The sequence below is a fragment of the Scatophagus argus genome, chromosome 11 (assembly GCF_020382885.2).
Source record: "Scatophagus argus isolate fScaArg1 chromosome 11, fScaArg1.pri, whole genome shotgun sequence".
Lineage (NCBI taxonomy): Eukaryota > Metazoa > Chordata > Actinopteri > Scatophagidae > Scatophagus > Scatophagus argus.
Window position 1 is genome coordinate 17,882,351 of NC_058503.1, and position 23,315 is coordinate 17,905,665.

Here is a 23,315-nt window from a genome sequence, read left to right on the forward strand (position 1 = left end):
TAAGTACACACTTTGGAAAGAAAATGTTTTATTCAAAGAGATGGATGTTTCACCTTCATAGGCACAGAGACTGGCTGACGAGGGCATGCACATCTTTTGTATATCTCCATCTCATTCTTCATCTTAGACAAGTTTTTTTCCTCTTCTATTCATATCGTCCACCTGCCATGCTCTCAAGAAGGAGACCGTCTTTCTTCAGAGCCGCTGATGACATTATTACCCAGATCTCACAGTTTGCTTGCTCTGCTTTCCCTGGATACAGCACTGATGATACGGATGAACAGAATTCACTTTTCTATTTATTACACTTCACTTTCAGATAAGTTGATGTCACTGGTCTGTCATATATATGTGTATAAATGGCAGCAGGTGCTCTGGACTGATGAGTCAAAATTTGAAATATTTGGCTGTAGCAGAAGGCAGCTTGTTGGGTTGGAGAACGGTACAATTATGGGTGTCTGCAGGCAACAGTGAAGAATGGTGGAGGTTCCTTGCAAGTTGCATTTCTGAGGCTGCATTTCTGCAGAGATTTGATTGGGATTAATGGTGTCCTCTATGTTGAGAAATACAGGCACATACTTATTCGTCACGGGTACCATCAGGGAGGTGTATGATTGTCACCAAATTTATTCTGCAGCAGGACAACAACCCCAAACATACAGACAATATCATCAAGAACTATCTTCAGTGTAATAAGGACAAGAAGTCCAGGAATAATGGTATGGCCCCCACAGAGCACTGATCTCAACATCATCTAGTCTGTCTGACATTACATGAAGAGACAAAAGGGTTTGAGGTAGCCCACATCCACAGAAGAGCTGTGGTTAGTTCTCCAAGATGTTTGGAACAACCTACTAGCCGAGTTCCTTCAAAAACTGTGTGCAAGTGTACCTAGAAGAATTGATGCTGTTTTGAAGGGTGGTCACACCAAAATTGATTTTAGATTTCTCTCCTGTTCATTCACTGTATTTTGTTAATTGATGAAAATAAACTACTGACACTTCCAATAGTGAAAGCATTTTTAGTTTACAGCATTTTTTCACACCTGCCTAAACTTTTGCATCAAACTTCTTTTTTTTTACAGTGCAAGCTTCACCAAGGAAAGGAGTCCTTTCATGATTCACAATTAGAACACAATATATACAAATATTTCCATTAGAATACAACAAAATAAAAATAAAATATTGTTATTTATATGCCTTTGTATCTATGTACACAAATTTCTGTATGTATTTTTTATATTTTTTCCACAGTCTTCAGAATTCAAAGAAATAAAAAAAGACCTTACCTTTCTGAAACCTTCATCATAAAATGCCCATAGAGTATTTCACAGAGCAAGGCTCAGCTGAACAAATTCACAACTGCTGAGTTTCAGAGTAATTCTCCTGGAAAAACATAAATCCGACAAATGCTTGCTTTACAGCAAACTTCATGATAAAATGCTCTTATGCTGATTTTTTAAATGAATGGCTTTGCTTTTGAGTGGGCTGTTGCTTGCACAACAGTTCATTCTTATGTTCCTGTATCAGTGTGTGTTATAGTTCCACTGTTGCTTTTTGTGTGATGGAGTTATAATGCGGCTGTTTTAATACACACCGTCTGGGTGACTTAGTCCCACTGTCTCCTATCAGCCAGCAAAGATAAATCAGGGCTTGCTGGGTGCTCGCTGAGGCGCTAACCGTGCTGCTTATTCTGATTCTCAATACATTTACCCAGCTTACAAACTACAGCAGTAATTCAAATCCCCTGCCCTATCTTGTATGACGAGACATACAAGATTTTTGATGTGTTTGTTCAGCCCTCTGGGGTGCACATGGCATGGAAAAAAGCGCTGGGTGCTGTATTTGGCTAAGACACCCCAGTGAATGAAGATTTTGAGAAAATGTCACACTCTCATGCTCCATGTTAGCAGGAAATTTAAATTTTGCTCCCATTTCAGGCTTTTCATTTTATCAGTGCACCTTGTGTGCTTTAATACACAATGTATAATCAGAAATATTTTTCTGCTTAATTACTCAAAGGAACAATGATCAATTAGCAGGGGTTTGCAGGTTGCCATGCCAATCTCTGTTACCTCAGTGACTGCTAAGATTTCAAGTATTTATTTTCAGTCTGGCCTGCACAGTCATATATACCTGAAGGATTTCAGTCAATTGCAAACTTATTAGATACATTGTTATCTCTTACTGGTTTTTAAACAGTGCAACATGCCCCAGTAGTGAATGAGAACCAACTGAGTGATGAACATATTGACTTTGACTTTATTTTGGTTTATTGACTGCTAAACTACCTCCAACAACAAAGGTTGACTCTTTCTGTAAAAAAGCATCAGGTGTATTTCCACAACAGTAAATTTACAGCATTAGTATAAAGTTGCACTCAGATGGAAAATGTCACCTGTGCCATTGATTTACTGCTGCAGCTGAGCAGACGAGGCAGCGAATGAAGAGTGGGCTTGACCTCTCTTCTTCTGTGACTGTCTCAGCGACACACATGCCTCCAGTTGGACACTCTTAAGTGCTCAGGTAGGGAAAATGGCAGGGCAGAAATCAGGCTACACTTGCCATCAGAAAAACTTTACACCGTAGGGGAAACACATTTTACCGAGGTTAAAATTTTGGTGATTTTTTTTGCTGATACAACATTATGTCATATCAGCGAGATAAAACAAGAGAGCAAAATGGTGAATTCACCACTAACCAAATACCTGCCTCACAAGCAATATAACGAATACAATAGCATGCAAATCTGCTTATTTTTTTAACATAATTCCAGTTTCTTGGCCAGCGTTCAAATCAGGTATCTATAGTAAAAATGCACATTTGTGGTCTAGTTATGAGACAGTGAGAATAGTGAGGGAGGTTGACATAGAGCTGGAAGCAGTTTCTTAAATATTCAATATGGAAAACACTGTGTGTCACTTTAACCTACACTATTGAAACTATTGATTTCCATAATGGGTAGTACGGTATTTTACATTTGTTTATAAGCTTCATAATTTGGAAATTTTCTGTCTCTCAGCTGCATTTAATGTCCTACAGACAATCTTTAGAGCTGTAACAGACAAAAATCAAGCAGCTTCCCTTAAACTATTGTAGTAACCTACAAAAAGGATAGTTTGTGGGTGTATGTTAATGCCATGCTGATAATTTATGACTGCATGTTTAAATGTGTGGCCTATTTTACTAATAAACAGCCACTTGTGCTCTAAAAAGAGTGTTTCTGTATCTGTTACACTTTCAAATGTCACACCTGTGGCATCAGCCTGTCAAACATGATTCATTCTGCCATCTTGAAAATTTCCAAGGTACACGCCACAAGAGTTCACGTGAAAGCCAGTAAGAGGCCTTGTTACATCCAGCAATCGATTAACAATCGTTGACCTCCGCCATTTTTTTAGACCGATATGGAATAGTAGGTGAATGGCATTTGGAATAAACTTTCTGTTGAGTAAAATACAATACAGCGGTCCAAGTTCAAGAACAGCCTCGGATATTATGACAAGGCTGAGCGGAAGCTTTAAGGGAAAAATAATAATGTACAGCTTCTAAAGGCTTTTTATTCATTTGATAGTAAGAGTCTTACTGGATCAGATGTTTGAGTAACACAATAACACTAGAGGCCTTGCCACCTTAATTACTCCTGCAAGATTCTTAAACTATGTGCGGAACAATATGATAGTTAGATCAGGCTGGCTGTGATTATGAACGCATTACATTACTTGTAGAAATCAGCTTTGGCCTGGATAACCCTGGGATTAGTGGGGATGCACTTTGAGGTTACAAACCTACAGGTTCAAACCTTTTTGTTCTCTGGTTGTTGTGTAGAATTAGAAGTTGCAATAAAAAAAAAAGCTAACGTTGTTCTATGTTAGAGTATGTTTTACTGCCATATTCACCATGATTAATTACTTCTTGGACATAAAACCATGCCCTACTGCAGCACAGTAGATGCCAGCACAAAGCTGGTTTAATTGGAATGCTTTTGACCTGTTGCCAAATGGTGTGTAATGATAAAATGGATAAAATATTACAGGAACAGCCTGTGCCATCATGCCGACATGCTACAATCACATTATAACTAAGGTTATCAAATATCTAAAACATAGTGGGGTAAAAAGTATAAAATTTTCCTCTGAATTTTAAAGGAGTAGAAAGATAAAGAAACAGGAAATGAAAATACTCTTGTCTTATCTTCTTGCTCTACCAGTGAAGTACAAGTAGCTCATAATTTTACTTAAATGCAGTATTTAATAATGTATGAATGTACAAGACATTACGGACATGCTCCTGCCATTGAGCCGCAGTGCTATAAGCTGTCTTGTCTCTCAAAAATCTTTGTCTTCTGTCTGGTCTATTCCTCTTCATCTCATGCTTTGAAAGCCAAAATCAATAAAGTACGATGGCTTTCACCTCTTTCATCTCATCAGTGACAAAGACAAAATGTCCTCATCGTGTATATTTTCTGCAATATCTAACAGTAACATGGTCTCTCATAGCCAGATCTCCATAGTGCTGAATAACAGAATCTTGAGCATCACACTGTCCCAGATTTTAGTAGATGGATGAAAACTGACATCTCTTCGTACAGTGTGTGTGTGTGTGTGTGTGTGTGACATGGATTTGTTTCAACAGTCAATGTAATACCTGACTCTGCCTCCAAGAAAATTGTTTTTGGTGTGATTTGATGTTTTCTTCACCACAGCATACAAAACAAATGGACTTAGGAAATATTACAGCCAACTAACATCAGTGTGTTAAGAACTAACTTAAATGACAGAAGTCTTTGATGTGTACTTTGAGTTTTTAGTTTGGTCCTAGTCCTGACTGCTGACATGAAGAGGGGAATATATGTCCTATAATGGAGCCAGCCACCAGGGGGCGATCAAAAGGTTTTGACTTGATTTTAGGGGAGCTCTCATGTCATCTATCTTTATGTACAGTAAAGGTTTAAAATGGAGAAAAGTCCTCAGTGAGTTGTGACGACCCCTCCACACCTCTAGTTGTGCTGTGGTCGCTCTTTATGTTCTGTTTTGCAGGGGACATCTTTAGCTGATGAGCTGCACCTGGGCCCAGTGCAGTGCCTTTAAAGGGCCTCTGGTCTTCAGTCTTGCGCGCTCCTCCTTCCTCGGTTCACCCGCGCCATGTGATTGCTGCGGTGTTGCAGGCTTCTGGGTTATCTTCTTGTTTATTTGGTTTTTGCATCCATACACCTACCCATCACCATGCATGCCTACACTACTGATACTGATACTGATTATGGTTATTATGATTTGGTGTTTTGTGATATTTTGTAATAAATCTAGCTTATTTGGAGTTATCCTCGTCTCTGCTCCCGTTTTTGGTTGCAGCCTTTGAGCCGGGTTGTAACAGAGTTAAGACACAACATGTCTATTAACATTTAACTAACCACAGTCTTTCTTAACCTTAAAGTGCTTTCACTAAGTCAGTCCAACCACAGACAGAAGTCTGAAGCAAACCTGGTCTCTGGTGTCAAAGTCCTGTACCCTAGACACACAAGCCACCGCACATGCGTACATGTAACTCTGGTGTTGTACATAAATTTAACAGCAATTATGTTTGTCACCACAAGGCGATTGAGAAAACACTTTAGCAAATTAGCCAACTGCAATGGTGCACAACCAAAGTCACTTTCTGACATTTTGGTTCTCAAACAGAGAAGAAATTTCTTACAGTCAGACATGGTAGCAAATCAGGTTAGCCAATGCAGTATCACCTTGGCATTTCAGCTGGATGGACTTGTAAAAACCTGAAAATTCTTATTTTTTGTTGTCTTTATTTTAATTTTATTTTTTTGTCACCTTTGTCAGTTTTGTGATTTCAGATTTTCACTACACAATTATAATGATGTTATGATTATAATGTAATAATAATATCATTGCGATAACTATAGAAATTTTTAAATTTAAGGCTTTTTTCATTGCATGTTGCATCTCTTTTTAGCAAATAAATCACACGCAAAAGTGTTGGGAGATGGAGAAACTGTAACTGTAAGTCCCTTCAAGGACAGTGAAAAGACAACCAGATGAACAGAACAAAAGATTCCCAAGGTCCAGCATCAACACTGGACAATTTACACAATATCAATAATATTTGCTAGTTTTTAATATCTCATATTAAAATATAAATACATTAATTAATTAAATACCTTGTTATTTAACAAAAAAAAGTCCTTTATATTTGTCTTGAAAAAGAGCAATTATCTACTGATGTCAAATTCAGTGTCGCTGCTTGAGCACGAGAATTAATACTCTATTATTATATATATTATATTATACTAATATTTTTCAGAATAAAATGTACTGAGATAGGTAGCACTGCAAAATTATGTATAAAGACAAAGTTCACTTTATTTACACCAAATGTGACTCTGAACCTTGAAAATACTCCTCTAAAAAGCTTCTCCTTCTCCTTATCTCCTCTTGGCAAGGTTTTACTTATTACATTTTTGAAAATTTCAATGTGTTTTATGTTTGGATGGGTTTTATTGAATATTTGCTATGTAACTGGAAAGAAAATGTAGTTATTTAATATTAAGTGGATTCCTCCCCACTCTGCCATTCCTTACAAAAACAAACAGTTTGTAGAGGATTTTTCATGTCTTTTCACAGCCTGTCTGAGTCCCTCGAGCCGCTGGTGCATAAATGGGCAAAAGAAAGCTAAGAGCTGCATGCAGACCGAACACACTCACTCTCTCTCTCTCTCTCTCTTCATTCCAGAGTTTCACAGTCATTATGCCACACTCTAGGGACACTCGTTAAAAACATTCTGGAGATGCAAACTTTCATTCCATTTGCAAGTTATCAGTGCAGTTTGTCACAGCCAAAATGTTGTGATGTAGCTTTGGTGTTCCCATGAGGGCTCTGTCAAAGTGCCTACTCCTTCAGAGCCCCAACTGAGTGCAATGTTACTGTAGCTCCAGCGGTGGCCTCTTAATCCTTGATGACAATAATTAGGTGAATGAATAATTAGTGCAAACTCTTGAATAACCAACATGAGGTGCAGCAGGTGATACGGAGGTATGTCGGCTCTTCAAGACTGAAGAGATTTATTTTTTTCTGGAGCTTGAGAAGAGCACATAGCCCGTAAATAACAGCCCTTGAGTCAATCATTCTTTATCAAACTAGGCCATCCATCCCTTTGCTGCTAGTCATTTGTACACAGCTATCAGACCTGAGCCTGCACTGAAGAGGGAAAAGGACAAGCCAAGAGAAAGTAATGATGTTTGTGATGAGCCTGAGTGTTGACTCAAGTCTAGCTGTTAAATCCCTGGTCTCTCACAGCCAGGCCATTACACACTCTCAGTGTGGTCGCCATAAGATGGCAGAGATGCTTTTATGGCATGAAGATGTTCTTATTCACAGAATAAGATCACTGAACCCTGTCTGCACAGTTTCATCGTTGCAATTAGAACACCTTAAACCCAATTTTGTAGTGTTCACCTTGACGATTCTGATGTTTGCTTAGATGTCTTGGTTGATATTTTAAAAGCATAGCCAAGCCATTTTCTCGCCGCATCTCTGTCTTCATCCCACAGTTTACTGTCTATTTAGAAAAACACTGTGCAATCTCACGAAAAATGCATCACCTTTCATTTCTCTGACATCAGTGAGAGGAGCAGACAGGTTTTCAGGAAAGCAAAGTGAAATGCAAATAGAAAAACAGTGATACATCGTATCGTAGCCTTTGTAGTGTGTGACCAGACACCCACGTTTGCCTTCTAACAGATGTCGTTAACATGTCGGCATGCACCCAGTTTGACGCAAAAGATGTGATTCTACCTCACATTCAGAGGAAATGTTTGATTAGAATGTATTCCACCAGCACTGTCTGCCAAATCAACAGATACAAAAACTACAACGATCTGAACCAATAAAGAAAGATCTACATACTATTAGCAACAAATTCAGGGTATTTTTTTTTCACTACACATTTGTCTTTTAATGACTGAAGATTAGATAGTTATTATTTCAATTGTACATTTGTTTACTTATTCATTTTGCATGCATGCATGCAAAGTAAAGTCATAACAAATAGCCAGTATGTTAGACCAATAAGAAAGAGAGGTAAAGTGCAACACCAAGCACAAAGTCTGTGCAGTATTTTCAGTCAGGCAGCAGCTATCGTCTAAAAGGTTCACACCTACAGTTGTCATCTTTAATCAAGCTGCCTCTGAAACAGGACTATTATATGTGATGAATAACCTTGCGAATAATGGCTCCAAGCCCAAACATTGAAAAGGCATCTATGTGCTGCCTGCCTCCAGGAGGCAAAACTGGTGTGAATGGCAGCGTTAAGTCCAGGTACAGAGAACAGCCTGAGCTGAGTGGGGACAGCTGACAGACAACAACGGCTGTCAGTCTATAACTGAAAAACTCTTCATCCCTCTTGGTTTTAAGAGCTTAGCGGCCATACAGGGGTGCTCAGTTGCCCATAATATGACTACATTGAGGTTGGGAGGCTGCACTGCTTTACAATGTTTGGCAAGAGTTGATCTGAGGACAAACTGGCAGCATTTAGTGGAGTCAACATGTTGATCCTCATTTCCATATTTCACCTGGTGCTAAGCCCAGTATTAGAGTGGTCTTCCTCACATACAAAAGCAACAGAGCAGAAAAACAAAACTGGCCTGTGACAAAATGCTGCTTGAAATGCAAAGCAAACAGATATCATTTACAATTTGGCCAAAACAAAAACAGTGCGTCTTTTGTGCTTAGCAAATCATGGCACGGTCAGAGAGGGGTAGTATTTTTTTTTTGAAACTGAAATTATACCAAGCCTCTCTCTTCTCATTTTTCTGTCTCCTTCTGTTTTCTGACATTATTCAGATGAGTTCTGCATTGCAGTCGTGGAGTCGTGTTTACTGACCAAAGCCGCAGTGTGAAATCCAGAATAATTGCTCTTCTCAACTCCCCTGGCATTCCCTGGCACTTTTTGCTGGTCTGCTCACTTCAAGTAGGAAGCCTAACTGAGACAGAAAAATATATTAAGTCAATTTTCTGTTCTTCTTCACATTTCTTCACATGACTGAAAAAAGAAAGATTACAAAATTACAAAAATAAAAAAAGTCTTTTTGTTGTGAATAATGCTGGATGTGCTGTAGGTAAACCTTCAGATTCCTACTGTATATCCAGTAGCATACGTAATTGCTTCAAAATGGAAAATGAGCAAAACAAACAGATGTGTCAGGGCACAGTGTGCACAGCTCATTATACCAGAGTCTTCTTCAATATGCAGCGATGCTCAGTGCCTGTACAAAATGACATGCAGGGAGGAGCTCTGCGTGTGGTGTGAAGTGAGGCAGCACTGGTAACAAGCAGATAACAGTCCCACCAAGATGGTAATGCTCAGTGCTTTGCACAGGAAGGCGTGGGGTTGGGCGGCATCATTGCCATTCAGCGCGGCACACACATAACTGTGCACGTTCTCTCTCACACACAAACCTCAAAAGAGACCGTGTTTCCCCCTGCCGGCATGTCACTCTCCCAAATTGTTTCATGTTCTTTAGAGCGACTAAATAAAACCAAAAGGCAAACAAATCCTCCTGGGACAGAGAGGCAGAGAAGATACTCGTCGGATACTTTGTAGTTCTGCCTGTGTCTAATACTTTCTAGTCTAGTTTCTTCAAAATGACATTTTCGATTTGAGCTTGACTCTTAAACTGTGGAGGGCTTTAATAGGGGGAGGATGAATCTCTTAAGGCCTTACTGCCATCTGTTGGTACTGAGTGAAACTGATTATCAATCAATAATCTTCTATGTGCTCTAGTGTACTGTACATTAAGCCTGCTCTGCAATATGCATGCTCACTTGGACTATATTACTCATTCATTCAGTGGGGTCAGGTAAAAAAAAAAAAAAAAAAAAAAAAAAAAAAAAAAAAAAAAAGTATCTGACCATTTTTAAGTCTGCTTCCTCTTCACTTACTGTGGACTCTTACTTCTAACAATAATCAGTCCACTGCACTCTAGGCCTGGGTAATTGTACAGTAACTTAGCATAATAACTAGTAATCGTTATGGCTAGGGATGAAATCTTTAAAAATGTTCAAGCATGCATGAATGGATCTTTTCCAGAGGAAGATAATGACCTTGCTTCAGCAGGCCTACTGATGTAAAATGTATCAAATACAGGAATTCAGGCTGGTTGGGGAAACTAAGTTTCCTGACACTTAAACTTCATCAGCAAGGCATGAGGTTAAATAAGCACTCAAAATTCTGAATCAGTTTTGCAGCATAGCATTTAAATGAACGCTTTTTTATTTTTTTTTCGTAGACTTTGTAAAATTACTTGTTGTAATGACTGTAGGTGGACCTCCGTTTTCATAACATCTTGAATCACCATCTCGCTCTCATTTTTGCATGCTTGACTGAGCCATAATTACCATTTAAAGCAGAGTAGAGGTGAGGTGAATGAGATGGTTGTTTGCACCTCAGGTCACGCATGCTATGCTGCCTTTCTTGATTACTTGATTAGGTGAGACCAGAAATCAACCAATGGAAAATTCGGAGGTATCATAACAAATGGACATCCCTGAATTTCTACTACAGCCTCTTCATATGCTCGTGTGTGTGTGTATATATATATATATACTGTGCTCATAATATTTCTCCTTAGTATGCTCACACTAAAATAGTTATTTGATGTGACCATATGCCACAATAACCACAGCAGTAATAAAAACCATTAATTTCCATTTATTTTAAAAAGTCAAACTGTATGGCATAAGAAAAAAAAAAACTACAAAGCTATCATGATTCTGTTACATTAAAATGTACGAATAAATTAAAATTCATTTTACGGGACGCTGCTATCATCACCATCGCTGTTTGAAACGGCACATCTCCATGTCAATAATGGAGACAGAATCCAAAATGTAGCAGAAAAAAAGAAAAATCAAAAATCATCACATAATTGGCAGTGATGTGAAATGAGGTTACAAAAACAGTTTGCCTTTCAGCGAACAATGATATCATGGCTACACAGATGGACCTCCGGCAAATACGAGTTCCATGACTAAATACAACAGCTGAGAAATATGCCTCCAAACTGGATCATTTTAAAGGGAACCATCTATCCAAAAAGTCCCCTCGGAGGGGGTTTTTGATCTATTTAGCTCAATGTGGCATTGTGACTGGCTCTTGAAGGAGTATAAAGAAGAGCATTAGTATTGATTCAGACAGAACACATGTCGGAAATAAAAGCAATTTCAAAGCCCTTACATTACAGTTAAACTAGGTATGAGGAGGTAGGGAATAGAAAAAGAAAAAAAAAATAGAGACAAATTCTGTAATAAATTCTTCTACTGCATCTGGTGTTATGTTAATGTAAAAATACAAATCCACACGGTAGTTATAGCTAGAGGTCCTCAGTCTGTCTCCTCTTCCTCAGACTCGGACTCTGTCAAGAAAAGAGAACAACGGTGCTATGCTCAAACACTGGCACGTATTAGGCATCAACATCAATGTCATTAGAACTTAGAGGAAACTCAAGAACCAAGAACACAGGCTGACTTAGACAGAACAAAGGGAGACTGTGAGGTGCTCACCTTCCTCTGCGTTCTTGAGCCATTCAACAAACTTCTTCATCTGCTCAAGAAAAACGCTCTTCCCTTTGGCAAGGTGGGCTTCATTGTACCACTTGAGAATTGCCTCCTCGCTCAACACATCGGCTTTAGAGGGAAAAAAAAAGGAAAAAAGAAAGAAAAATAAACAATAAGATAAAATAGAGACACACATTCAATACCGTGCTGACAGAACAAATGGGTCTGTAGGTTCTTGAAAGACAAATGTTATCAGCCATGTTGGCATCCGTCACACGTCGCTTCTCACTATAAAATGAACATTTTCCACACATGTGAGCATGAAAAAAAAAAGGAGTACAAACAATTTACCTTTGTAGAGGAGAACAACAATTTTTTGGAAGGCCTTCATGAAGTGGATGTTATCGTAACAGTACTCCTGGATCTTCAGCAGGAGAGTAAGTTCAGAGAGGCCCTGGGAGGTAAAAGCCTTCAGCAGTGGGCTGTATTGCTGGGAATATCAAACAGGGAAAAATAAAAGTTTAGAATTTTATAAAACTCACAAAAGGGTGAGTGCGAAGTTTCTGGACCTCACAGACGACAGAAAAACTTCTTTTTAATTCCCGTTTGGCCGGTTTTTGGGTCAGTAAATCAATTATCTTCCCCGCTAAGTTCAAAGCCTACATCAGCCTGGATTTTGAAACATCTTTAAGGCACAATTTAAGAGTGACGTCAGTAAGTTTCTTTAGATCTTTCTTTTCCAAGTGCAGTGCAGTTGTGATGACTGCCACAGTCAAAAAAAACAAACAAAAAACAAACAAAACAAAACAAAAAAAAAACAGCAGAGCCATAATAACGGAGGTGTCACCTTTAAAAGTTTGATGGCTTGTTCTGTGACCAGCTCCTCCTTCTTGTTCCACTCCACGGAGCTCATTACACTGGCCCAAATTATTCCAATCATCGTCTGCTCAGAGATGTTGTTCTTCTTGATTTCCTCTCTAATGTAGGTGATGATCTGACAGACCCAAGTCCAGATATGGAACACATGTTATTGACAACGCAGGCAAAACACAGCCAATGTGTGCTGGATTACTGCATATCAAGGGTCTGAGGTGAGGGAACTCTAGCAGTACACAGATATGTGCAGGAGCAAAGAATATATTCAGGTTAAGTGGATTTCAGTAACTAGTCACTAATTCCATACATTCCTTTGTCCAGCAGTCCTCAAAAGGAGGCAGAAGGTAAGAAGAATTCACGTAAAAGACGCTGGGAAACTAACAACACGTACATCTTTAAGGGGGTCCCCACGTGATATCTGCTCCTGAAGCTCTTTCTGCAGCTCCTTGCGAGCACCTATGGATTGCTGGTTTCTGGCAAAGTCAGAAATCTCCTTGAGCCCAGCATCTGTGAAGTACTTCGAGAAGTGCTCACAACTGCGCTTGTTGGCAGGGAACAGCTCCTGAAAAAGCACACAGTCAAACAGTCAGACCTGTTCGACCAGACAAGGTTTCTTCAGCCATGAAGAAGTGTGTGCTCACTAACTGCTTGAGTCATGTTCGCCATGACAGTCTGGAACTAAAGTCATGTGGATTATTATTAGCAGTAGTTTTAATTTCAATGAACATTCTTATCTTGGCATGAAAAGACAAACTGCTGAACCTTACTATGTCTGAGCCTTTTAAAGGTTTCATATTTGGGTAGTCATTCTCACCAAGAGCCTGTTGTCCATGCCAACCTTTCGGAGACTGGCAGCAACAGAGCTGATGTCCTTTTCAGAAAGCCAAGATTTGAAGAGTTTTACAGCAAAGCATGCCGAAACACCTGAACAAATGCATGGAGATGTGTCAGCTGCTGCTAACAGACCTGCCAGGATGACGTTAGGCCTGAGTAATACAGGGGTATAAACAACTCCACAGGATGAGATTAGACAGGTTTTAAATGGAACAATGCCTAAAATAAACCCAATAATGCAGTTGATAAAATTAGTTTTATCACAGGTGTATAAAATATTCATTCAATATGATTCCACAGAACATCATTTCAGTGACATAATTCACAAATGTTGAATAGAGAACAGCTACCGATACAGTAAGTCAAATGGTAATCATTGGAGACTGCTGGGCTGAAGTCATCCATCCAGGTTTTTGCAGCCCAGACTCTAAGCACAAAACCCGGTGCACAAATGATGGCTGGTTCATTTTGACTTTCCACAATGCTGAATCTTCAGATTTTCTTTTGTTTTTCAATTAGAAATTCAGACTATCAACTAAATATTTACTCTCCTGCAGGTGTAAAAAATATGGTCACTTTTGTGGTGGGTTTAAGCATAACCTTTGACTTTGTATTGTTACTACCTGTTAGTTGTCTCTCTTATGTAATGTGTCCATCAAAAAGCAATGACCAGTTTATTTTTAAATTGCAAAATGCAATTCAGTATATATGTTTAATCTTAGATGTACAACATGGCTAAGTAAGTCTGTATGAGACATCAATAGTCAACTCATTAACCACTTATCATCTCATAAGGATTTAAATTATATTTATCTAGTACAAGAAAATTTTGATTTCCTTGACTGAAAGTCTAGACAATTCTGAGAATTAAACAGCACTTTATATGTTTGATGCATCTTTCTCAGGCACCACTGATATCAGACATCCACTGTCTTTTCATTACATACACAACTCGGAGACAAAATGTTTTTGACTGGTTTTGTTTCATTGCTCCATCATTTGTAAAGTCTGAACTAGATGTGGGGTGGGAAACTGTGGGCTGTCCATACTGACATATTTGGGGATTAATTGTAAATTATACGGGCAATTCTCTGGAAATCACTGAGCAGACAATAAGAGATGCAAACAGAAACAGACTAAGGCAAGTGAACAAGAGCAGATACTCACTGCATCTCAGTCCAACTACTTCTACCTGTGGACCACACTTCTGAGACACCAGACAACTAGACATGCCTACAAGGCAGAGAAGCACTTACCTTCTTTGACAAGGTTTTCATTGTAGAGGCTGCTAAGAATTGATGCAGAGAGATTGCCGCTGGCCAGCAGAATCCCTGTTAGCATGGCCAGCTTGTTGCGCTCAGACTCTGTGAAGCCCTTGAGAAACAGCAGCAGCTGCCAAAGAGCAAACATATAAAACACAATCCTGTGAGCTGCATTGACTCCCACACGTATTCCAAATTTTGGAATTTTATTTTGATGGAATAATATGATTATGAATTCAGAAACTTGAACAGGACAGGTTACTATGTGTTCCTGTTAAGACACCAGAAGCAAAACAACAAACCTTTTTAATCTCCTCCTCAAACCCTTTCTCCAAGTATTTGTAGCGTCTGATGAGCTTGTTAAAGACCTAAAGGAAACACAGAACATGTTTCGTTAGTTGTACTGACTGAAAATTGATTCTCAACTTCCCTGTGTTTAACAAAGGAAACTGAACAGAAATTTAATGGGATTCACCTGTGCATACGCCTGCATTGTCTCCATGTCCTCTTGTGCTTTGAAGAGACAGAACTCAGTGCAGGTCACGTCATCTGACAGGGTACCCCCTGGGGCTGAAAACAAATACTTATTTTTTAAGAGTCTCATTCTTCAAACCTCCAATAAGCTGCTTTACTTTGTATGATTTCATATCTATAGTTACATTAAACTGACAGAGTGTAAAGTTTTCTTGCACACTAGGCTGATGACACACAGTGCTGAGCTGTACAATGACCTCTCTTCATCAACATGAAACTGAAAATTACACTAATGCAAGGCCTTCTCAGGCATAATTACTACTTTTATGTAACAGAAAAACAAATATGAAAGAGTCCTGCCTCTTACCCAGCATTCCACCAGCCACCAGGATGTCGAATAAAGTCTCAGCATAGCGGCGGTAGTCAAGTTTGGCACCAGAGGCATCAAGGAACTTTGCAACAGCTTCCAAATCAGTGCCAGTTTGATTCAGGCCTTGTATGATGCTTTCCTGAAACTGAGTAGGGTCAAACCTCTCCTTTTCATCTGTTGAAAAGAAAGTTATTTACCAGAGATGCTCCTTAGTTATGACATTCCACATCGAGATGTATCCATAGGTCATGAACATACACATTAATGTTCGGTTACTGTGCGCCTTCCCTTCAGTGCCAGTGAAAACACTACCGGTACTTAAACTAGATACATTTGAGACTCAACGGTTATGGGTTGGACACCTTTCTTTGTAAAGGGGCAATTAAAATTTGTTTGATATCTAGTCAGTGAACAAACAGGTGTGGTCTTCACTGATCAAACCTAACAATCATATTCAAGTGTCTAACCGCAAGCGGATAAAGTGCTGGATATAAAATTTTGTATGTTGAACAGTTGAAGGATAATCAAGCAGGTGTTCTTCATGGACCCTGGAAGAGAACTACTTGTTGCTAAATATTACTAACAAAAACTACGCTCTTTGGAGCTCCTCACCTCTTTTTCGGGTTTTGAAACGCTGGCCTGTTAGCGTCGGCTTCTGCTGCCTTTGATTACTCATAAAAGACACCTTGGAAAGCAAAAGGTAAGATTAAGATTAGACATACAAATAAAAAATGACTTTCTCCCCATATTTATCGATGAAATAGTAAAAGAAAATGCATTTCTAGGCAATGCAAATGGTTGAAACATCTATCCAGCCAGGGGAGGGGAGATGGTGACTTCTGAGCATAAATCAATCACACCAGCAATATCAGCCTTATTGTTACAGAAACCAGCGTGTTTACTGTTATGAATTTACCAAAGGACATTTTTTAAGCACCAGTTAAACATCTCACAAACTATTAGTAAAAGAAGAGGTCATTGAATAAACACTGCAAAAAGGATTAAGAATTTTTAAAGACAGACAAAGCCAACTTGACTGTTGGACTTCACCGACTAACGTAACTGTTATCTTAGCTAACCGCATTGAGCTTCTTTAATCCTGTATTTTCCCGACTGTGCCACAATACACTAAAATAGACAAAAATAGCTCGATTACATTAAGAATAACAAGCAACAACTCACCGAAATCCTCTTGATGAGCAAAAACAGTTCGTTAAACAAAAACTAATACCACTTGGTATCAATACAGTCAGTTCCAGAGAAGAGGAAACTGTAGAAGCGCATGCGCATTAACACGGAATCTATGTGGGCCATTACATTTGTGTGGGGGGAGTACAGTTCACAATCTATAGCAAAAAAAATCAAAACATAAATGTCAGAGTGAAATAACCGTGGTAAATTTACCAACACGTAGTATTGAGTGCAATATTGTTGTATCTTTCCTCTGCCTGCTATATAGAACGGAGTAATGCCACGACATTCTTTGTAAATTACCCCCCTGTAAAGTTCTGAGTCATTTTCTATAGCAAACGGGTAAACGAACAGAAGAAATGTTTCAGCTCCCCCAAAAGACTGTAACAGGATCAGTTCTACGAAGCACACACTAAGTTGGACTACTGTTGGTAGCCATAATGAAACAATGGGTCAACAAGTCGGTGCTATCTAGCATTATGACACAGGAGGGGGGTGTTGTGCTGTCGAGTGGATGCTGTATATGGCAATGGGATGAAGGGAAAACTTTAATGTTGCGTTGCTGTTTACCTCGTAAATCTTAGCTTTTATTCCAGGAACCTTTTCAAGCGCTACCAAATACTTTTACTTCAATAAAAAAGTACCAATTACATAATCAAAATACATAAATATAGCCTACGTGACTTTTAATCTGCGTCTAGCATATATTAACTTATTTCACGAAAGTCTATTTAGTTAAGAAAAATCCACACTCTGACCAAAAATTTGGGTTTAGACACAGGATTTTGAAATATTTTGTTATGCTCTTTGGATGCCTGGTTTACTATTACAATATCAGAATTGGCTGGTGTTGGGGGGATGGGGGGGTGTTACAATTTTTTTTCCCGACAACATTTGAAATCATCACGGCCCCACCTCCCCCCGCGCTGGAGCTGATTAGGGGACGCTGGACTATCCCAGAGACGCTGCTCCAGCCACTCCCTGCGACTGGCGGACCCTGCACTCTCAAGTCCATCCAGAGCTCCATTCAAAGTGCTGAGATCCGGATGAGAGCAACGTTCAGCCTCATCCAGCACAGCAGATACGAGTTCAACTTAAAGACAGCGGGGAAGGGCTTTAGGAGCCACGCCAGACTTCGGAGAGTCACCCCTGGGATCCTACTTTTGTCCGTGGAGTGGATTTAGAACAAGAGGGAGCAACCTTTGCAGAGATAAAGAGGCAAGTTTGTCATCTTCTGTTAGCTTACTTGGCTGAAGGTGCTGAAGTGTAACAACTGCGAGTCCTTTGTTATCGTTTGGGTCACACGCATTACACTGTTGCACTCGCTACAACTTTTCTCAAAGTTAACACTTGGCCCTTCAGACCGTCTGCTTCCCAACTCATTCATTGCTCTTCGTGCAGGACGGGGGGTTGGGTTTTTTTATCTTTCTTTTTCTTTGTGAATGAATTGTAATCGGTGGAGGATAAAACTCGCAGGACTGAGTGCGTCCGTGTCTAGTTTGTGTCTTTATCCAAGCCGAGCGATATTAACGGCACGAGTGGTCGCTTAATTGTCTGCATCTGCTGGTTTAACTTAAGCACCGTCTTTGTGATTCTTGAGTCAAACCACTTTAGATCTCGACGCAGAGGACAGCAGCAGATGTGTCAACTTTCCAAAGTCATTCAGAGCGCAGTGTGGCGACTGTTAGCAAAGTTTGGCTTGTTCAGAGTATCCGGCTCACTGAGGGCAGATATCATCACACGATTGAATAATGTGTGAATGCAGAGTTCTGTGAAATGGGCGTTTTAGTCCGTTGTGCAGCGGCAAATTGAAAAAGAGAAAACTCTGACCTCCACTTTGGGATCATTCATACTAAAACACTATATTACTTCATGAAAAATTAGTCTATATCCTCACATTATGTTAACCATAATCTAAGGATCTTGAGTGTGCAGAAAAAGATCAATGTCAGCTTTGAAAGTGGATAAACCGACTGAAGGTGGATTTACCCGCCACTATGCCTCAGAATTTAAGAGATCTTAAAGCTGCTGAGTGGAATAAATTACTGCTCAGCATGGACTGCATGAATAAAACTATTCACCTCTCTGAGAAACATCCCAAAGTTCCTTCTTGTCAGAGTTGACCTGCTTTCTCTCTGCTGGGATCCCCTGAGGGATCCAGCCTGAAACTAATGTGATCAAACAAGTAGATGCAAAAAAAACCTATAGATGTAGGGAAAAGCTACATTTTACAGCAGTATCACAATACACCGTTGTTGCATTAGATGAAAATAGACCAAATCATAATACTGTTGGAGACATGCTGCTGTTTAAACACCTCAGAGTTTACTTTTAGAAGTAAAAAAAAAGTCATTTAATGTATACAACACATTTGTCACTTGTATTCACCTGAAGTCCAAATTTTGAGCATTTCCATATACTTGCAGTATATAAATGTAAAGTACTCGGCACTAACTGATTCGGAACATGGATTCAAACATGGATTACAAACTCTTCTTGTTCTTGTTTTGCTTTAAATGTTCAGATTTGTTGCTTTCTGCTGCCAGACGGTGTGTGCTTGGCTCGACTTTTCAACCACGCTGTTCCTAATTCCATTTGTGAACTTGGAAATTTCTAGAAGATCAGATAAAACCTTTTAAAATAATAATAAAAAAAAAAGGTGTGTTGGGCGGGGGGGGGTTGTCATTCTCTTTGTGGTTTTCCACAAATTTGTCCCGCCTCTGTTGGCCAGAGTCTCAATCGGGAAGCCAGATGGGAACTTTATTACCCGCACTGATCAAACAAACAGTGATGTAAGACGACTGTGAAAGGTAGTGTGGTAAACCCTTGTAGTTGCTAGATAGACTCCTGGAAAAAGTAACAGCCGTTTAGCTCAGACTTGGAAGACGACACTGTGTGGGACTGTTGGCCGCTCTGTTAGCTCTCGTTGGTGTGAGCGTTCTGGCTGACATCAATGTTTTTTTTTTCTTCTTGTTTTTAAGTGCCAAAAGCTTCCTGATGAGCACTGTCAAGTGAGATGCTGTGGTCTAATGTGGTGGACCAAAGTCCCCCGGTCAGTGCCATGGTGATGAATAGTGTTTGCACTTGCCTGCCCATGCAGCTTAGTCTAGTGAGGCGTGCGTCTTGTGTCGGCCCTGCATCAGCAGAGACGGACGGGGGCACACATCAGCAGCTCCTCTGGCTGGACTGCGAAAAGCCTAAGCAACAGAAAAAGAGAAAGGGAGAGAGAGAGTGGGAGACTGGTCTGTGCATGCTGTCCTGTGGGAGGATCTTTTGAAGCCAGGCAGCATTAAAAGTCCATCGAATCATAACTCTTGGTTATCCTACTTGTTGCCTAATCAGCTTTGCAATAAACCAGATTGCCTTTTTGATTGTTCATTTTTCTGTTGCTTTATGTTATATTGTAATTGAAAGGGTGAAAAAATATTGCACATGGTCCTCAAGTGTACAGTCCCAGCAAAGAACTTTCCCCTGCGCTGTTTGACTCGGAACATTTTCCACCCACTGAACTTAATTGCTTAAACTCTACGCCCCGTGTCTGCATATGGAGCTAGAGTAATAATGTTGTACTTTTTCACTTAGCTCTCTGTTCATTTGTTAAGTCCGTCAGTGCAGCTGCTTTCTACATTTGCTTACGGGAAACCAAGCCAGACCAAGTGTTCGACTGTTTGTTGTGCCGACGGTGCTGGAACCGCTAATTCAGAAAATTCATAGTATATTATAAAGATTTAGAGCTACATTCATACACACACAGTGCTTTCTGATGCATCACCAGTCGTAAATCATTATAGACGTCACTTATCGCTTGTGCTGAATTATAAGTTCAAGGGTATCATGGATGCTGTTGGCTATTTATAAGCTAGAGAGGGCTTGTAAAAACTAATGACTACCTATACACACCTCAACAGTCCACAGTAGGACGGACTCCTAGTATGTGATGATAGTCTGCACATTATAATGATCACTTATGAGGCAGTATAGGTTCTTTTTAATGCATGAAACTGCATTGCACTTTACTTAACCCTGACAATGAAACACTATGATATTTTCACATATTTGTATTTTAAAAAGAAGCTCATAAGTTGTACTTAATGCACACCTGAGAGTTAGAAAAGGCTAAGATCCAGTGAGCAAAGATAGATGATTTAGTACTCGTGGCTCTAATAAGATTTGTTGTGTTAAAACTCTGAGGCTTTTCCACTCCTCTCTGAACATGAATTGCAAATTACAATTGCCTCGTCTTCATCTGAATCTAAAACAAAACATCTACGCCGGCAACGACATGTTTGTCTTTCTAGTCTGCACAGCGTGGCTCGACCCAGTGGCAGCAGTTTGACATCATGAGCGCTTGTTCTTCTTTGTTTATCGACCAGACTGCAAACCAACTTTAAAGGTGCATACTGCCAACTACTGTATCAGTGCGAGTGGGTGTGAAATAAGTGAAAGTAGTTCAGCTTTTGTTAGTCAGTAAAGGCTCATTGACTTTGTATGGTCTGTCCATTGTATATAAATCACTCTTGCTTTTTGGGAAGAGTCCAAAATGGAGCACGCTATTGTAGCTTAGTAGCTGCGTCATTTAGTCCTCAATCTGCAAAAGAGTCTGCTCCACACAAAAGGAGTGGTTTGAAGAAATGAAGATATTTCATCAGATATAAACAGGACTGTTCCAGCTTTGGTAGATAATCCTGTGATCATGTCAGATCCTGTTTTCCATCTACTCTCATAGACAAAAATCTGTTTTCGGAGACTTTACGGCTGTCATGTATCAGTCATTTGGTCCCTTCAAGGTTCAGTCATGGTTTTGTATGCTTAGTGGATTAATTATAGTTCTGTTGTTGGGTCCTTTGTCATTTTGATAGCCAGCTGTAGACTCATGTTTTGCATATCTACCGGTCTCGATGCTGTTTAAGCTGTATTGTAAATAAAGCCCAGTGTTTGTTTGGGATACAGGTTTGTTTAACCAGCCTGGATGTTTGTGTGTCATGAAAACTCAAAATTTGACTCACAAATGTGTGCACTTTTGGCAGAAGAAAGAAATCATTCTGTAGCGGTCATTAAGTGCAAGTTGTTCAAAAGCATTTTCAGTTTGTTTCAGTCCTTTTTTTTTAGTGTGTGCTTGAGTGGAGTGACTGCCAGTTTTGCACAGATCTGCAGCTGGAGTGGTGCTGAGGACTCATGAGCTCCGGGTCTCTTTGTCAGGGAGCAGCTTGCTCTCTGCCCCCTCTGTGCTGGCCTGCTCATTGGCACAGCCCCATGTCTGCTGCTGCTCCATTAGGGAGGGCTTTAATCGCTGTCATTGCCAGCAGCCTGTAATGTTTTGACTCTCAGCCCCCGTGACAAGGCTGGCTTGATCTGTAGGGAATTTGCAGACTATTACGGTGCATAAAAGATTTTATTATCATTTGTTTGCAATAGCCACACCGCTGTGTTCTCAAACAACCGTTCCCAAGGTAGAATGACACCAATCATCTCTCAGTGTAGCTCACACAATACGCATTTTCTTTATCAAAGATCATGTCATTGTAGACTACAGCTTTGCTTTGTCGATCGTGATGAAAATATTGACCATCTCAAAATTAACAGCCACTCTGAGCTGCTTTATTTTTAATCAGGCACACACAACCCTACAAACAAATGGTTTATTGGCTCCACTTTTTGTATTTGATTATTACGTTTTTCTTTCTTTTTTTACCATACCTCCATTACTACTGTACGGCTGTTGACTTCTGGTTGGATGACTTTTCTCCTTGCTGAAGAACAGAAAAGAACACGTGGCTGTAGCCTAGGGCCTGTAAATAATATATGTACATTTAATGGTGTTTCTTCATGTTTTCCTTGTGGCTTGATCTTGCAGGGAAATCTAGGTCAGTCTCAGGGGTTGGGGGTAAAGCACATCTCATGTTATTGCTGATTACATGCATTGAAATCCCAGGTTCAAGCCACTTTTTATGATAAAATCTCCCACTCATGTATTTAACTTGCCTCTTTATAAACACCACACTTTAATCTGTGGGGAATTTTTGATCAAATTCCATTGTGACTTGTGCTATATGTTGTTCGTAGGATCAAAACTGTAGTGCCCTTCTCCTGACATTCAAGGTGTTTTCTAGTTGATTATGCCAGCATGCTACATAATGCGTGTCGTGGTGTGCCAACGGCAGGTTTTGTCTGATAACAGATGATGAACCAGGAACCAGGACCTTGCAAAAAGTAATTATCAGGGAGTCCTTTTGAAACCATAATTTTTTCCCCACTCACTGACTGTAACAGTAACAGTTCAGTAAAGTTTTCATTCAGATCCAGTCATTTAAAATCTCCTTTTTGAAACAGAATCTCATGTTATTGATGTTTTTGTCACATTAAATCAGCATTTTGAATGTGCCAAACTTAAATGATGTGTATAAACCACTTCCATCCGCCGCCCACAGGCATCGTGCCGGTTAAGGCGCTCGGTTGAGGTGACACACCTCCAGACGAGAGTATTTGACCATAAGTTTAGCTGCATCTCTGATTCATGAGATTTAGATTTGAGATTAATAACAGCTGAACCATTTGGGCACATGTGATGCTTACCTACTAAACATGCATCAAGAGATTTAATCAATCTCTCTGATGCCAAATACATCAGAGAGATTGATATAGCGGGACACTTCTAATCTAGTTTCTAAGAGTAATTTGCCAAAGGTTCATACTCGGGTCATTTTGATTTAGACTGATATAATGAGTGTATTTACATACATAAAAATAA

The 23,315-nt window shown here is 39.7% G+C and overlaps 2 protein-coding genes across 8 annotated transcripts in view; one reads left to right on the top strand and one right to left on the bottom strand.

Annotated features, from left to right (window-relative positions):
- Nucleotides 1-10,697: 10,697 nt before the first annotated feature.
- Nucleotides 10,698-16,699, bottom strand: LOC124066594 (basic leucine zipper and W2 domain-containing protein 1-A-like). The gene is made up of 12 exons (XM_046403104.1): nucleotides 16,559-16,699; nucleotides 15,989-16,061; nucleotides 15,374-15,550; nucleotides 15,008-15,102; nucleotides 14,835-14,900; nucleotides 14,527-14,662; nucleotides 13,251-13,360; nucleotides 12,828-12,998; nucleotides 12,408-12,554; nucleotides 11,912-12,050; nucleotides 11,567-11,689; nucleotides 10,698-11,418 (listed from the first exon to the last, which is right to left on the bottom strand). The coding sequence occupies exons 2-12, from the start codon at nucleotides 16,050-16,052 to the stop codon at nucleotides 11,387-11,389; spliced, it is 1,260 nt and encodes a 419-aa protein (XP_046259060.1). The 5' UTR covers nucleotides 16,053-16,061; nucleotides 16,559-16,699; the 3' UTR covers nucleotides 10,698-11,386.
- Nucleotides 16,700-17,503: 804 nt separating this feature from the next.
- myo1b (myosin IB) overlaps nucleotides 17,504-23,315 on the top strand; it is a 54,011-nt gene continuing 48,199 nt past the window's right edge. For 6 of the 7 annotated variants that reach the window (XM_046403108.1, XM_046403109.1, XM_046403111.1 and 3 more), the window contains exon 1: nucleotides 17,505-17,785. The gene's annotated coding sequence lies outside the window, so the exon portion shown is untranslated. Of the gene's footprint in view, nucleotides 17,786-23,315 lie in introns of all 7 variants that reach the window. The other variant, XM_046403106.1, reaches the window with a different exon arrangement.